Below are 16,351 nucleotides of genomic sequence, written 5' to 3' on the forward strand. Positions count from 1 at the left end.
TGTTTACGTCGTTCAGTGATCTCTGTACACAGGGATGCAGTTTGAGAAAAACCAAAACTGACATAATTAAGAATACAAGCAGAAATTAATAAATGACCCAATAAACAAACTGATACACTTAAAATGCACCAATTAATTTAAAACGGGAGAACTGTACATCATGTTTTATAATTTGATTAACATTGTTTTTTTTAACTTAATTCTAACAAGTTATATTTTTAAGCACATAATTAAAATTTTACAGAAAGATATATTTCTTTGTTGTTACTTTTACTTAATTTTTTGTTTATTTAACTTTTATTTACGTACGTCAGTTTCGGTCATCCTTGTAATAGGAAGAAGCTCTCTTATTAATATATATTTTTTTATTTGCTGCTGAAGCTTTGAGAGTTTCAGACATCAACCGTTTTTCCCCATACTGTTAATGATGGAAATAAGTAGAATATTTTAAATCTAACAAAAGGAGACCGCCAGTTAATATTTTTCAGCAAATGTATACTGAACTCAAACAGGTTTTGTGCCTGAGGTCGTGCTTCGACCACACAAAGTTTGATTCTCGTCAAAGATGTACATTTATTTGTGTAGTCTTAAAAACGTATCTTGAAAAAAATAATGCAATTGATTACAGTTAAAATATTTTCAATCATTGTTTTAATTTGGGCAGCCTGGTGGCAAAGGTTGGTACTGCTGTCATGTAAGCAAGAAGGCCATCGGCTTCAATCTCGGCTGGAACTATTTTGTTTGGTAATATTTTCTCCAGGAAATCGTGATTCCTCCCACAGTTCAAAAAATATGCACGTTAGATTAAGTGATCTCTCCAAACTAGAATTGCTGTTTGTCACGTTTTTGCGTCTGTTGCCAGAAAAAAAAAAAAAAAAAACTATTCTGAGAATTTTACCAGCATACCTAGTGAAAGATGATGGATGGGTTGATTATATGTCCAATTCTGGATGCTTCGTTAATATTCGTATTATTCTTAACAATGAAAGTAGCGCAGATCTCGTCGGGTTCATCCAAGCCTTAGTTTGGGGCCCACATTCGCCCTCTTTCTCTGTCGTCAGCTGTGCCTGTCAGACTAAACTCAGGGCAAAATCCGTGGTCCTTTTGTCGTCAGCGCTGACGTCATCTTCTTACTAGTGACTGCTGTTATCAAGATGGCGCTGCGGCCAGGATCTGGGGGAGGCAGCAGGTATTTTAGCCTTTTTGAAGCAGAACTTATCGCACGGATTAGTAACTTTATGAAATACGCACTTCTATATGTCGCCCAGCTTTACATTTAGAGGGCTTCAAAGTGCTTACGACGAAGGCCGGGTTTTTATTGTCGACACAGAGTGATGAGACGAGACGGCTGGCTGGCTGTCAGCTGTCACAGCTAACGTTAGCCCTCTGCCTCTGTCTGGTTGTGGTCAAAGATAAAACAGAATGACATCACGAAGCTAACATTTTTACACATTTGATGTTGTCCGTATTGGCTGTTCGCCTTGTTGTGATAGTATCCAGACGTTTGACGCCATATTTCTTAGAGATAAGCTCATTAATCCCCTATAGCCTCCAGCTACCTGCAGGTATGTTGACAGGCCTGTTTGCATTCATTGTCACATTTCACAAAGCCCTCCATTGAAACAGAGTGTTTTTGCTAATGTAGCATATAGCATTTCAATTTCGACTGTTTCTCCTCACATAGAACTGGATAAATTGTTATGTGTCAAGGCTTCTCTTTAAGAGTCAAATATATCTGCTTTAAAGTTGACGGATAGCTAGCATATTCCTCCAAGTAGCTGGAAATATTAAAGTCTTAGAATGGGTGGTAATTATGATGTTCTGTGGAGGAGATGAAAAAGGGCACTCTCATGATTTATTCATAAGAAGCAGCCTGAATAATAAATACTCTCTGGCTACAAGCATCTCAACTAGCCAGGTGACACTGATCCAACCTGTGAAACCGAAGACTTCAACACTGGGACCAAGGCGGGTCACGAATGACGGAAAAACACGGCTACCCTGTGGGTTAAGGCCTTTAAATCTATAAATAATCATTCAATAAGCGCTTATTTGTTTATCTCAGTGAATAGAGAAATTGTATCTTCCCTTTGCATCACCTTACAACAAAAACACCACTGGAAATCACATGAAAAGCCCCTCAGTGGGGCGCTGGGTGGTAGAGCACGCGCTGGGTGGTAGAGCACGCGCACCATGGGTAGAGGCCATAGTCTTCCACGCGCTTGTCCTGGGATCGATTCCCACTTGCTGCATGTCTTCCCCGCAGCATCTCAGTTGGGAATACGCAATATGTCACACATATAAATTGCTTGGTCTTTAATAAAGACTGACGTAAAATATTCTGGTGAAATTCACCAGGATGTTTTAATCTTATTTTTGTTTACAGACATATCACTCTATTTTATTTCACTTATGGTTTCACAAAATTAAAGTTTCTGTCTTTGGGAGGGCGAATTGCACTATTATGCCCTGGAAATGGGCTAAAAACAAACAGTGTTGTTTATCGTGATAATTACTGGAGCAAAAATTCAGTGTATTCATTCACACACAATCCAACAAATTCCTTGGTGAACTTACAACACACTGCTCCTCCAGATAACACAGATCGCAACTACAAAGTACAAAATCTTGGTGTGTGAATCAGGTCTCAAGGAAGCTGTTTAAAAGCTTACAGGGGAAGTCTGGAAGCACAAGTTAAATATATTTTAAATATGCTAATATTAAAATAAAAATGGCAATTGGGGAACCCCTATTAGTTGCACACCTCTCTTTTTGTAGACGTTAATCAATGGAAAATAATCTATTGACTATAATTGGCTATCATTCTTTATAAAACATTTCTGTTTCTATTTTTAAAAAGAATTATTAACTAAAGCGGAACAAACGTTTTGATTGTTTCAGCCTTAGCTACATCTAAGTTCATTTGCAAAGACTTCCTTATAAATATGTAGTAAAAACTCTGCGTGTTGCATCCTGTCATGTAAGGAGTGATGACAGATTCATGCGTAGCGCCTCGCTGTTAACTGTCATCCACCACCTACTCTTCTAAATGCAGCCTCCATTTTCCCTTTATAGATCATATGTACATCTTGAAAACAATAGAAAGCGTTTGCAAACCAAATGCGTTTTATTAAAGCCTTTCTTTCACCACACTTTTTTTTTCTTTTTTCTGTGATCCATGAGTCTGCTCAGTGCCACAGCTGCTTATCCTTCACCATGTTAATCTGCTCAGCCGTGGCCTGTTATTTGCTGTTGTGCTCTTAGAAAAAGCCTCCTCAAGCTGCAGCTCTTCCAGGGAACAGGTTGACCCTGAAAACCCGTCAGAGTGAGGCATCCTCACTGACATTTTCACCTCCTGCTCTTAGTTTACCTCTAAATGTTTCAGGGCTGAAACGATTAATCGTTGACTAATTTAGTAATCAATTATTAACTACAGCATACAAACTCATTAAAAAAAAAGTCACATTTCTGGAAGAACAACATAGTCAGAAGAGCAATTAAGCCAAAAAAATATATAAAATTAGCATTTCAGATAATCTTTATAATCCAATTACTTATCGATTAATCTAAAAAAAAAATAGTCAACAGTGTACTGATGTTAAGTCAAGCTCACGTTGTTAGTGTCGTTTTAGCTGCAGTTGTAATTTGATACAAATGATAAAACGTACACTAAAACAATGCTATATCATATGCATTTTATGTTGCAATAAAATGTTTTGTTTCTTATTTAAAAAAAGAATTGAATTATTTGTTTGCATCTTTTAAAATATTTCTAATATTGCATAAAAAAGGCTTGCATGGTAAAAAGAAAAATAGGCAGAATGTGCCATTTTTGTAATCCGATTAATTGATTAATCATCAGAATAACTGATTGAATGGTCTATGACTAAAGTAACATTTGATGGCCTGCGTCGTTTCTCATTCTTTGTTTGTGGGGCTGCTTAGCCAGGAATCCTCCCAGCCTTACTGAATGTAACCTAATTTTTTTGGCCCTGTTGGTAATAAAGTTATGAACACAATCACAGCAAATATCAGTTTCTGATGCAAATTGTTTCTTATTGCTTCGCCTATCAGATGCACATATATATAAAAGAATGTAGACCCTTTTAATACTCATTTAATGTGATTTGATTCTTCTTGATATTGTTTAGCTCTGCTGATCTAAAGTAAATGTTGGTTGGCTCAGGTGGAGCGCCTCCTGGCTGTCTTTTTGTGTTCCTGCCTGGTTGCTTTCAGACTGAAGAAGAAAAGAGAGGCAAGAAGTTGTTTGACGAATAGCTGAAGGCTTGTTTAGTTTGGCTCTGGTAAAGTGGGAGGCTTAGCCGACTTGGAGAGATTTTCTCCTATTATTTTTTTAAAGGCTTGTTTGTCGGTCCAAAAGCCCAGTGATGGACTCCAAAACGCCCGGGGACGCTAAGCTGACTCCAGGCTGCTGCGTTCCCTCATTGCTTTTGTTACTCTGCTGTATGTTCTAGTGCAGCTATTTACAGTTTAAAAGGCTTCATAATGGAAAACTTAACCCTGAGGTCCGGTGTTAAAAGGATCACTTTGTCATTTTTGTTTTTAGCTGTTTTGGGTTTGTATAACAAGCTAGCAGTTGGTCTTGGAGCACATGGTGGTTCCAGTTAATCCTGTCTGGACCCTTGATGACAAAGATTCTTCTCTAGCTTCATAAACTCAGCATTTCAATTTGAACGACATCTGATTTATTGACCTGTCTCTCAGCGGCTCTCGTCACACCGTTCCCCCTGCAGGGATGCCTGTCTTTGCGACTAAGTTGCGATTAAGTTGACCACATAATTGCGAAAATTGGAATAATGAAAAAAATTCATTTAAAAACTGCAATAAAAAACCCAAAACAACAACCCATGTTTTTCAATATAAAGTTTTAGCAACAGGATGAGGGTTTTTTTCGGCAGTATTTAAACGAGTGTATTTTGCCTAACTGCAATAAAAACACTTTATTGTTTTAACAATAACAACTGGATGTTACTACTGGCAGAAATGACGAACAAGACGACAGGAAGTGGTAGGAAGGGGATGGCGGTGATGTTTTTTTAAATTATTATTACTTATTGCGAGAGCAACTTATTCACGTGTGATTTTAATTGCGTTTTCTATTGAACGGAAACACTGCAATTACAAAATTGTGTTTTTTCAGCATTAAAAGCATGTCGCCAAAGTTTTGCTCACGTTTGGAATGGAGGCGCAGCTTGTGATGTTGAGGAAGAGCAGCAGCCAGTACTGTCTTTCTTTTACTGTGACAATCCTGGTGATGTGTGAGAAATACTTAGATTTTAAAAATATTTTTTTGTAGTTTTTTCCAGATCGGATCTGAATTCCAATTTTAATCTATTTTTTTCTCACTTTCTAAACAATAAATCACAAATGTCCGTATTTTTTTATTTTTTTAAAGTGGATTTTATTTTATTCATACCTTCTGCGAGTTGCATGTCGGAGTATTAGGTTTAGGCTGTGAGAAGTTTTATTTAATTACGAATCATTAGCCATAGTATTAGCAGAATTAAAAACAAAATTTTACCAGAAGAACGTTTTAAAATCATGAGAAAAAAGTCTTGATTTGTCAGGATGTGACGTGTTCATCTCAGTTTGTGTGGCTCCTTCTTTGAAATAGACAAAATATAAAATCAGAAACTTGCTACCAGCTTGCTTAAAAATGACCTATGATGCTAACAAATGTATTGGGGAAATAAATGTAGAAATGGACCCCGATTCCAATAATAATAATGTCAACACAAATTTGTAGGAAGCCCATTTCTGTGCTGCCGCAGTCTCTGTGTGCAACACTATTTTTATCTAAGAGATGCTTAAAATCTCCTAATCTCTGTTTTTCTTCTTTGTTTCTCAAGCTTTATGTATCCTGTCGGTGGGGGCCTGGGACCACCGCAAGGTATGTTATTCTAAAGGCATCAATATATGAATGTTTATAACCTGATAACTTTCTAAAAGATACACAAGTCTTGCATCCTTTGTTACAAATGACGAAGCATTCACTAAAAGAATACTGTTTTTGCATTTGAGGTGATAAAATGTTTCTTTTCTTATTTAAAAAAGGAATTGAATCATTTCTTTTTAATGTGTATTTATTTGCATCTTTTAAAATTATTTCTAATATTGCATAAAAAAATCTGCCGGATGCGCCGACGTTTGATCTGATTAATCGTCAGAATAATCGATGGCTGAATTAATGGTCTGTTGTGGGTGCGTTTCTGCTTCGCCGCTTTTCGTTCTTGTCTTTCCTCCTAACAAGAGTTTATTGTCACCACAGAACGTTAATCTTGCCACTTATCTGCGAACAATCAGACGTGCTGTCACCTAACAGCACACACTCGTGTCATTTGGGTTTACATCGAGATCGACGTAACCCCCCTGATAAGCCGTTGGCGCGCCACCGGGACAGGCGTCCCTCCTGCTCCCTTCATCCATGTCATTTCATCAGACAAATTAGAATGTGAGGGGCCTCTTCAACAACCATTTATTCAGCCCAGTTGAGTCTTAACATGGTGACTCATCTCTGTGGATTCGGGGGAGAGCTCCTGCTCAGTAATGTTTATCAGCTTGTACAGCATCTGTGAACTTGAACACACACTTTCCCAAATCCCTCCCTCACTCCCCCACCTCCGTCCAACTCTTCTTGTTTTGCTCCAAGCTGTCGCTGTAGTCTGTAGAAACACTGATTCGGTTGTTCTAGTGTTTCTTTGTGTGTTCTCAGCTGTTCTCAAAAACGTGGTTTTGTTAGCGAGATCAAATCATCTTCAAACATGGCAGACTGTTATTTCTGTGACCCGTTGTGTTCTTTGAACCGGACCCTAGTTGTCTACGTTGACACATCCAGCAGCTTGGAACGTTGTTTGTCTGTCTCCCAAAGGAATGGTCCCGATGCCGCAGCAGCAGCCGCAGCCACAGCAGGGCTTCCCCATGGTTCCTGTCATGCAGCCCAACATGCAGGGAATGATGGGGGTGAACTTTGGGGGGCAGATGCCCCCCGGTGCCATTCCAATGCAGGTCAGCCTCCCTTTATTTCGTACTTGAGCTCCTGATTTTTGTTATTCAAAGGGGCAGTATTATGTGTTTTCCAGGTGTAGAGTGTTGTTTTTAAGCACAATGAAGTAACTATGTTACCTTCAGTTGTAATAAAAATGCTACATATATCAAAAACAACTTAAAAGAAATATAACGCCTTCAAATTGGGCCTCTGTCTCTTTAAGAAGCTCTTGCTCTCTCTGAACCTCTGCCTTCAGGAAGTCATGGCATCACTCTTCTATTACCTATTTAATGTTTTTACCAGCGTTTCACTGAGAAGTAGCTCATAATGAGCTCAGCAGATGTGCAGTTCCAATTAGTTTGCTGATTGATGTTGGCTAGTCTGAAGGAGCTGAGTGTAGTAGGAGTAGCGGGGAAGGGGAAACTCCGAAGCTTGGAAACTGCGCCTCCGATGCGCCACTAAGTTCACCTAGCTGAATGGTTGCCATGGAGATTACAGGGATTTCTCAGACATCCATGAAAGAACCAAAGCAACACTCCAGGTATGTTTTAATGAGGGAATAAAATTATAACATTATGTCATAAAAGTTGGTTTTACATAATACTGCCCCTTTAAGGAAAGGTATTTTTAATAGACTAATATTCTGTTAGCAGATTTCTTTTTAATAACACCTTCCCAAGATGTTATTGAGAAGATGTTACATTGGTAAGAATGTATGAATTACATTTTTTCCTTTCCCTTCATGAAGCCATTTAATGTCAAGTAAAAAGCCCGGGACAGAAGGAAAGCTAATGTAATTTTGTGTGTGTGTGCGTGTGTGTGTTTTTGTTCAGGGTGGGATTGCAATCGGGATGCAGACCCCCGGGATGCCATTTTTAGGTCAGCCCCAGTTCATGGGCATGAGACCAGCTGGACCCCAGTACACAGCTGACATGCAGAAACAGATGGCCGAGGAGCATCAGTAAGCTACATGCTAACATGTTGTTTCTGCTTCCACATCAGCTTTCATATGTTCTGTTTTTATTGCATGTATGGGGCTGAAGCAACGATGTCTTAAAATATAATCGAAAAGAAAAATATAACTGCAACTTAAAATGTTAACACTCACTCTGAAATGAATGTGCTGTAAACATTTTTATTAAAAGTGAAACAAAAAATGTTAGCGAAAAGGGAGTCATTGAAACTCTGAATATGTACATTAAAACAAACGACTCATTTGCAACTAAACTCAAACATGGAACACGCTGGATGTTCCATGTACAGGCAGACAAAAACGTAAAATATGAACAATTGTACACAAAAAAATGTTTTAATCACACCTGAATTGTGAGCTTTTATCAAGACTGCAGAGTCCAAATTAAGACATCTAAACTAGGGATGAACGGTATATCAGCATTAGCATCAGTATCAGCTGATTTTTAGTCATTTTGTTTAACAAATTGGTATTGGTCACATTACATAAAATTGGGCTGAGATGAACAACCAATATTTATTTCCATCTTGTTGCCGATTGGTTCTGGATGGGGAGGGTAAGAGGTTGTTCATGTGTAGACCTGTCGCCATAACAAATGTTTGGGACCGATACAGATATTAATATCGGATCGGTATATCTCTAAAAGTAACGTCTTATGACGTTCCCCTTTTCAACAGTGTTGTACCTTTAAGGTTCAGCGTTCCTATAAACTTCCAATGTTTTTGTTTCAGAAAACGTCTGGAGCAGCAGCAGAAGATGCTGGAGGAGGACAGAAAGAGAAGACAGTTTGAGGAGCAAAAGCAGAAGCTGAGGCTGCTTAGCAGCGTCAAGCCCAAGGTGATTCCCTCCCAATGTCACCTTTTGTTTTTATGCAGTTTCCAGGCCTCAGATTTTCTTTGTGTAACTCTCTGCTTGTTTTGCGCTCAGACAGGGGAGAAGAGTCGGGACGACGCCTTGGAAGCCATCAAAGGCAACTTGGACGGGTTCAGCAGGGACGCTAAAATGCACCCGACTCCTTCGTCACAGACCAAGAAGCCAGGTAGCTTCACCATCAATCTGTTAATGGAGTTCCTGACACTTTACTCCCATTTTACTTCAGAGCTTAAAGAAACTGTGGTTTGTTGGAGTCAGGGATGTTGCTTTCAGTCTGAAAATTGATCCATGATTGCACCGTATTCGCCCCATAATATACAACTTATTTTTTCAGAATTTCTGTCAGTCTTATTGTCGTCGTGTTTTTAATTCAGACTTCTGTTTTTAGATCTCACTTCCACTCTTCTTAAGTAAATAAATTTTTTATTAACAGTTATGTTACTTTGGGGCATTTAATGATATAATTTAACTTTTGTTTGTGAATTATACATGCACATCCAATTATACCCCAGATACGATTTTAGCCATTAGCAAATTGCTTGCGCAATTCTTGCTGTCAGTAAGAATTGAGCCACTTTCTGCTGCGTTTATGGAGCATATTCCATATATTATCATTTGTGTGACCAGTTGTTGGTGGAAGAATCTTTGAAGTTGTTTTTATTACAAGATGATTTGAAAAAATCATCAAAAGACCATAAATAAATACAAGAGTCAGTGTGAAGCTGAAGTTGGCCAGTCTGTGCGTTTAAAGCTGCGTTATATCACTTTTATAGAAAAAATATTTTGTTACACATTTGTCGAAACTGTCACTATGTCGTGACAGTATGTTATAAAATGAATAATCTGCGAAAAAAATTGAACTCCTCTGCCTTCTCCCAGTTCTCCCAGTGCTAACTAGAAACAACCAATCATAGCCAGAAGGCGGGTCTAAGCTAAGGCTAATTGGCATGGCCACTCATGATGATGTATAAACGGTTTTCCTGTAATGCTAATGTTTCTCTGTCATTAGCGTATCATGTACATGTACAGTGAGAACATGAGGGTGATTGACGGCACTAAGACCCTCCTCCTTGGTCAACAGTGTGTTGTGCGTTGTTTCAGATGAGCAGGCAGCTCAGGAGGAGCTCAACATACTGTCACAACATAGGGACAGTTTTAACAAAAACATATATTTTATGAAAGTTACAGAGTGCAACTTTAAGATGCTGTTAAGGCACACACGTAATATCCTTATATGGTTAAGCAAAATCTAAAAATGTATAATAAAATATTGACTACTTTTTGGTTACATTTTGCTTCATTTTTTTTTCACGTAACATTGACTCCCACCTTCACAGCCCCTTTAATTCATTCTCCATCGTTGTGTGTGTGTGTTTTTTTTTTGCCGTCTTTATTATGTCCCCGTTTTGCAGAGTCATCGCCATCACACCCGCCTGTCACCACTCATTCCCTCCCCCCAGCTTTCTCCGAGGACAGTGACGAGTTTAGTGACTTTCAGGGGCCCATAGACACCCCCGCCTCCTTCCCTCCGTCCTCCTCTTCCTTCTCTTCCACCGCCGCCTTTGGCCTCTCCTCTCAGGTCCACGCCCAGCCTCCGTCCTCTGTCGCCGCTCAGGACGTCGTCGAGGACGACGAGGAGTTTAGTGACTTTGTTCAGGGCCCTGTAAACACTTTCCCTTCCTCCAGTTTGCACTTCACTTCTCAAGCCCCGGTTCAGCCATCATTCACTTCCTCACCACCCCTCCCCGCCTCTGTGTCCATTCCCACTGCCTTCCACCATTCTGCTGTCAACACCACTTCACAACCTTCATTTCAAGGTAACTCTTCTTTGTCTTGGTTCACACCCTGTTTCCACCACCCTGTAATTCACACTCAACTGTTTCCTCACAACCCTACTAGTTCTGTTGGTTTTTTTTTAGTTTATTTTGTTGTTTTTTTGTTTTGTCTTCTTTGGATGCTTTAGGTTTGCAAAAATATTGGAATCATTTGAGGTTATATCCATTTTGTCATGCTACAAACAAAAGCTGGAATATATTTTAAAGGGGCAGTATTATGTAAAATCAACCTTTTGAAGTTTTATGTCATGTTATAATCATCAAAAACATATCTGGAGTGTTGGCTTGATTCTGCATATTTGAGAAATCCTTTAATCTCCCGTGGCAACCATTCAGGTGTTCAAAACGCCTGAGGGAACCTAGCTACACCTTCGAGACTAAGCTCCTCCTCTGAGCTGCAGTTTAAAAGCTTCTAAGCTTCCGCCTCACAGAGCAGCGTTACTCCGCGACCTCCCCACTCAGCTCCTTCAGACTAGCCAGCAACAATTAGCAAACACCTGGTGGAACTGTACATCTGCCTAGCTCCTTATAAGAGCTACTTCTCAGTGAAACGCTGATAAGAATGTTGTTAAAGGGTTAATAGAGGAGCCATGCTGTGAGGACTTCCTGAGGGCCGAGTTTCAGAAAGAGCAGGAGTTTTTCAAGGGACAGAGACAAAAACAGAGGAAGTCAAATTTCTTTTAGGTCATATTTGATGTATCATTTTTATAACCACCAAAGTTAACATAGTTACTTGGTTATGCTATGAAATGGCACTATGTGCCAAAAATACATAATACTGCCCCTTTAATGGGACTTTATGTGGTAAACCAGTACAAAATAAAGCAGAATTAGGAAGAGAAAGTATAAAGATGGTCAGTTTTTCAACTTTTTCTTTTCCATAAATAAGTCGTGAGATTATCTAAAATTCTAATTCTAAAATTAGTTTCATACACCAGGTGAGGAGACTGTAACTGTCATGTATCAGTCGTAGTTTCTCTGCTGAGCGGCAGCGGACCCTTGGCAACGCTTTGTGCTGTGAATGTCAGGACAGACAGTTGCCCTCCTGTTCAGGGGACTGAACGGCCAACTCTCTGTCCAGTCAAATCTCTGGTCCCTGAGTCACTTCTGACTTCAGTTGTTAGTCAACACTTGAGATCAGGAAGAGAAGCTACTGACAGACGAGCCAGGTGATGAAAAATTTCAGATTTCAGGGCTTTTTTGGTGATTTTTAGTGTAAACTGTAACTAGAATAAAAAAGGTCAAATGAAGCACATAAGTAGGACTCCCAGAGTCTTAAAACGTCTTAAAAAGTGTGAAATTCACTTAAATTATATTTCAGATTTTGGAAAAAAAACATTATGTGTGACATTATTAACTCCCAGACTTCCAGAATGAAATTTAAATTTCTAAATGTTAAATTATTTTATAGATGATCATGAAAAATTAGATTTTTATTTTTGATATGCAATATATGCACTATTTCACAATTTCTTTAACCTCGTACAAAATCCCCGCACAGTCTGGACGCTACTAAAGGAGCTTCTTCCTCGTTCACCCCTCTAGGCCCCTCGCTGGAAGAGAAGCTCTTCTCCTCCTGCGATCTTACCGCCGATAAATCCGCCCAAGTTAGCTTTAAGTTCAAGCAGAGTTTGGCTCAGATGGCTCCGAGAGCCAGGGTTTCGTCCCAGTTCTCGGCCAGCCCCAAGGCCAGGAACTGGGCCAGCGCCACCGAGGACTTGAGCTCCGTCTTCGTCACGGAGAAGACGCAAGAAGCCGCGGCTTCTCCGCCCGACCCCCAGCTGTCGTCAGCTGCTCAGAGCGGTAGTGAGAGCGGTGAGAGAAGCGCCCGTTTACTGGACTTTACTTCTGCTTCTACTGCACCTTGCTTTGCTTCAGCGTTAACGAATAATAAATACCTTCATTCTAACTGGTCATAGTTTCCAGTCTTTTTTGTTGCTCAATCAGTTTGGATGAAATTCAGGGAGTAATCAAATCAAGCTGACTGATTCTCTGGAATTCTCTAGAACGGCGTATTTGGTCATCGCATATAGGGGGAAAAAGTTACATTTTTGCCAAAAATTTCAGAAATTTTGAAATTAATCTCAGAAATTTTCTAGAAAAAATGTGGACATTTCCAAGCTCAAAGTAAAAAAAATTGCTAGAAAAAAACAAAAATTTTGAGATATATTTCAGAAATTTTCTTGAAAAAAACAGTGGAAACTTCTTAACTCTGCAAGTTGAAAATTTGCGAGAGAAATATTCACAAATTTAAAGGCCGGTCTCAGAAATTTTCTAGAAAAAAATGTGAAAATTTCTGAGTGTCAAAAGTGGAAATATTTCACCTATAAATTTCCTAAAATCAAAAGTTTTCGACTTTACGAGCTCAAAAAATTTCCAAACTTTTCCTAGAAAATTTCCAAGATTGATCTCAAACGACCAGAGTACTTATGACGGCAACTTTTCAAAAGTCGAACAATTTTGACTTTGGATGTCCAGAAATTTCCAAGTTTACAAGAGGTCAAATACAAAATTTGAAGTTGTTTTTTTTTCCTGCAAATTTTCGACTTTTGGAGTTCAGAAAATGTCCACAATTTTTTCTAGAAGATTCCTGAGATTAATCTCAAAATTTCAGATTTTCTTTGGTGGAAATGTACTCTTTAACATTTTTTTGATTTTCTATCTACGATGTCCGTCGTACCGTCCTGCTGTCTGTAAATCCTCCGCTACGTTTCTGCTTACTTTCCGCCTTTGTCAGAGGCTCTCTCTCTGCTCCTGGAAATGAACCGTGTCTGTCGGGGTCTCTGGGTGATTCCTGCTGACTAATAAACCGCCATCTGTCTCTCTTTCACCGTGGATTTGAAACCCAGACAACAACCTCTGGCTCATGGCTGCTGCCTCGGTTTTAACAGGGACGCGCATGGATTGGTAGATTCCTCTTGGGAGGCCATCTGATCTGATTGTGCATGCTACTTTGCTATTTCTGGTTGGTTTTTTTTCTGTCCTTGTTATTGAGAGAAATAAAACGCCAGACAATCTTTCTTTAAAGACTTCATCACTGCCAGAAAAAAGTTGGGGGGTTTTTTGTGGTCTTTCTTTGGAAAGAAGTTTTCTGATCACTGTTGGTGTGGAAATTGTATTCTTTAACTTTTATTTTCTCATTGAAGATGGGATTTATGGCCTGATTTAGAGGAACGCTTGTGATTTATCTGCAGCGAGCCCGGCAGACGTCAAGCTCTTTTTTTCCGCCTCTGTTGAGTTTAACGCCAGCGGGGCTCAGCTGTCGGCAGGCCCAGACGAGACGCTCGTCGTAAAGACTAACTGAGTGTCTCCTGGTCTGCTTGTGAAAGCAGGTGTTGCTGTGTATCCACAACAAGAGCACATTCAGTCCATCCCGCCTGCCTGGGTTTACAACGACAGCCTCGTCCCAGGTAAGCGCTTCCGCTCAAGGACGGGATCAGTGTTTAAGTTTTGGATTATTTATTTTCTGCTGAGTTTACTGGTACCTAATTTTGGTGTTTGTGTTTTTTACAAATATCTGGAAAGTGTGACATGCATTTCTATTCAATTCAATGCCAAAAAAAAAGAAGTACATTTCTGCTGGAAAAAAAATATTCTGAAATTTTTAGATTAATCTCCGAGGTTTTCTAGTAACAACGTGAAAATTTCTGACGTCCAAAAGTCAAAAGTTCGCAAGAAAAATATTACAATAATTTTGAGATTAAACTCCGAAATTTTCTAGAAAAAAAAACAAAAAACTTGGACACTTCTGAGTGTCACAAGTCAAATATTTGAGACTTTTGAAAATTGGAATTTCTATGTATTTTCTAGGTTAATTTTTGCTTCAAAAAACACTTTAAAGTATGGTTAAGATTTAAAATAATGCCATAAGCTTTGAAAATGTTATGTTGCGCTGACCTACCCTTCATATGAAGGTGGAAATATTAGGGAACATCTACAAACCTACCAAGGCGTGGATTTAGTCAGATTTAAATTTTCTTTAAGTGATGAAAACCAATTCTGTATTACTTTGTGTAACTATATAAAATAACTCAGAAAAAATGCATTAAAGGTCGAAGTCACAAAATGTATATTGTGAAAGATGTTCAATAAACATGAATCTCTGGTTGTTCTTCCTGGCAGACATGTTTAAGAAGGTTTTGGACCTGACGATGACTCCGGCGGGGATAGACACGGCGAAGCTCTACCCCATACTGATGTCGTCGGGGCTTCCCCGGGAGGCGCTGGGGCAAATCTGGGCATCAGCCAACCGCACAACCCCCGGCATGCTGACCAAGGAGGAGCTCTATACCGTACTGGCACTAATCGGTGTAGCACAGGTAACAACAGCAACAAACAAACACAAATAAATAACCCCCTTCCAACAACTCCAGGAATAATCCTCAACACATTTCTCTGTCAAACTTTAGTTAGACGTAAAAAAAAAAAAAAAGCAGCATTCTTAATAAGTTCCAGGCTCATGAAGCACGGCGAGCCCGACGTCACCTGCCGTCATACGAGTTCAGCAGGAGACTTCTTATCAGCCCCAGCCTGTCGCATAACGTGCTTCCCCCTCGGCTGGGGGGTTGCAAATCTGCAGGCGGCTCACGAAACGCGGCGTGCCACCGCTTCCATCCCTGGAATAATAAAACACCGCCAGTGATGTAAATCTCCCACGGCCTTAAAAAAACAACGAACCCAAGCAAGGTGCTTACTGCCACAGCAAATCCGCTCTGAAACGGAGAGGAAAGCAACAGTTTACTCCCAGAGGGCCCCATAAGTCTCACAGAGTCTGTTAAAGATGCTTTTTTCACCACTTTAATCAGTAAATGTACATTAAAATTGTGTAAAATTGACTCTTTTGAGATTTACATCATGTTGTAATGGTATTCCCTCATCAAAAACATACATGGAATGTTGCTTTGATTCTTTCATGCATATTTGAGAAATCCTTTAATCTCCGTGGCAACCATTGAGCTTTGCAAAAACGTCTGGGTGGACCTAGCGCCGCCTTTCAGATGAAACGCCTCCTCGGAGCTGCAGTTTTCAAGCTTCCCCTCCCTCCTGTCTCCTCCAGTCGGGAGGGAGGAGCAAATCGGGAGGCGCTGGGGCAAATCTGGGCATCAGCCAACCGCACAACTTCAGACTAGCCAGCAGAAATGACCAAGCACCTGGTAGAAGCGAGTTAAATTACAAAGTCAAATTTCTTTTAAGTCATATTTCATGTACATAGATTTTTTTACCGAATGTAGGATATTTACTTGATTATGCTATCTAATGGCACTATGTGCCTGGAAAACACATAATACTGCTCCTTTAAATAAGTAATCATTAATTTATCCCATTTTTTGGACCTAATAAAGTATCTTTAACTTGAATTTTGTGAAAACTGTCTTTCTACATTCTAGACTGGCCTCCCAGTGTTGAACGTGGAAATACTGAGTCAGTTTCCGTCCCCGCCCCTGCCCAACCTGCCGGGCCTGGCCATGGCCCTGGCCCCCGTCATCCCTCCGCACCAGCAGCCCATGATGACCCACCCGCCCGTCTCCATGTCCATGGCAACACCAGCAGCGCCGGTACCAGTCATGGCTATGGCACCCACTGTGCACGCTCCACCGCCCACGAACCCAGGTTTCATCGCCACTTTCCCACCCGGACCAGCAGCACAGGTACAGACCCTGGTTA

The 16,351-nt window shown here is 40.0% G+C and overlaps 1 protein-coding gene across 6 annotated transcripts in view; it reads left to right on the top strand.

Annotated features, from left to right (window-relative positions):
* The first annotated feature begins 1,095 nt into the window (after positions 1 to 1,095).
* The window catches only part of synrg (synergin, gamma), a 50,159-nt gene continuing 34,903 nt past the window's right edge, over positions 1,096 to 16,351 (top strand). For 2 of the 6 annotated variants that reach the window (XM_032590659.1, XM_032590660.1), the window contains exons 1-11: positions 1,096 to 1,189; positions 5,871 to 5,911; positions 6,890 to 7,026; positions 7,840 to 7,967; positions 8,711 to 8,816; positions 8,907 to 9,018; positions 10,265 to 10,669; positions 12,233 to 12,502; positions 14,020 to 14,097; positions 14,810 to 15,006; positions 16,075 to 16,335. In XM_032590659.1, coding sequence (XP_032446550.1) covers positions 1,155 to 1,189; positions 5,871 to 5,911; positions 6,890 to 7,026; positions 7,840 to 7,967; positions 8,711 to 8,816; positions 8,907 to 9,018; positions 10,265 to 10,669; positions 12,233 to 12,502; positions 14,020 to 14,097; positions 14,810 to 15,006; positions 16,075 to 16,335 — 1,770 coding nt within the window. In that variant the 5' untranslated portion in view covers positions 1,096 to 1,154. Of the gene's footprint in view, positions 1,190 to 5,870; positions 5,912 to 6,889; positions 7,027 to 7,839; positions 7,968 to 8,710; positions 8,817 to 8,906; positions 9,019 to 10,264; positions 10,670 to 12,232; positions 12,503 to 14,016; positions 14,098 to 14,809; positions 15,007 to 16,074; positions 16,336 to 16,351 lie in introns of all 6 variants that reach the window. The other 4 variants (XM_032590664.1, XM_032590665.1, XM_032590661.1 and 1 more) reach the window with 3 other exon arrangements.

Source organism: Xiphophorus hellerii, chromosome 18 (assembly GCF_003331165.1).
Source record: "Xiphophorus hellerii strain 12219 chromosome 18, Xiphophorus_hellerii-4.1, whole genome shotgun sequence".
In the NCBI taxonomy this organism is placed as follows: Eukaryota; Metazoa; Chordata; class Actinopteri; order Cyprinodontiformes; family Poeciliidae; genus Xiphophorus; species Xiphophorus hellerii.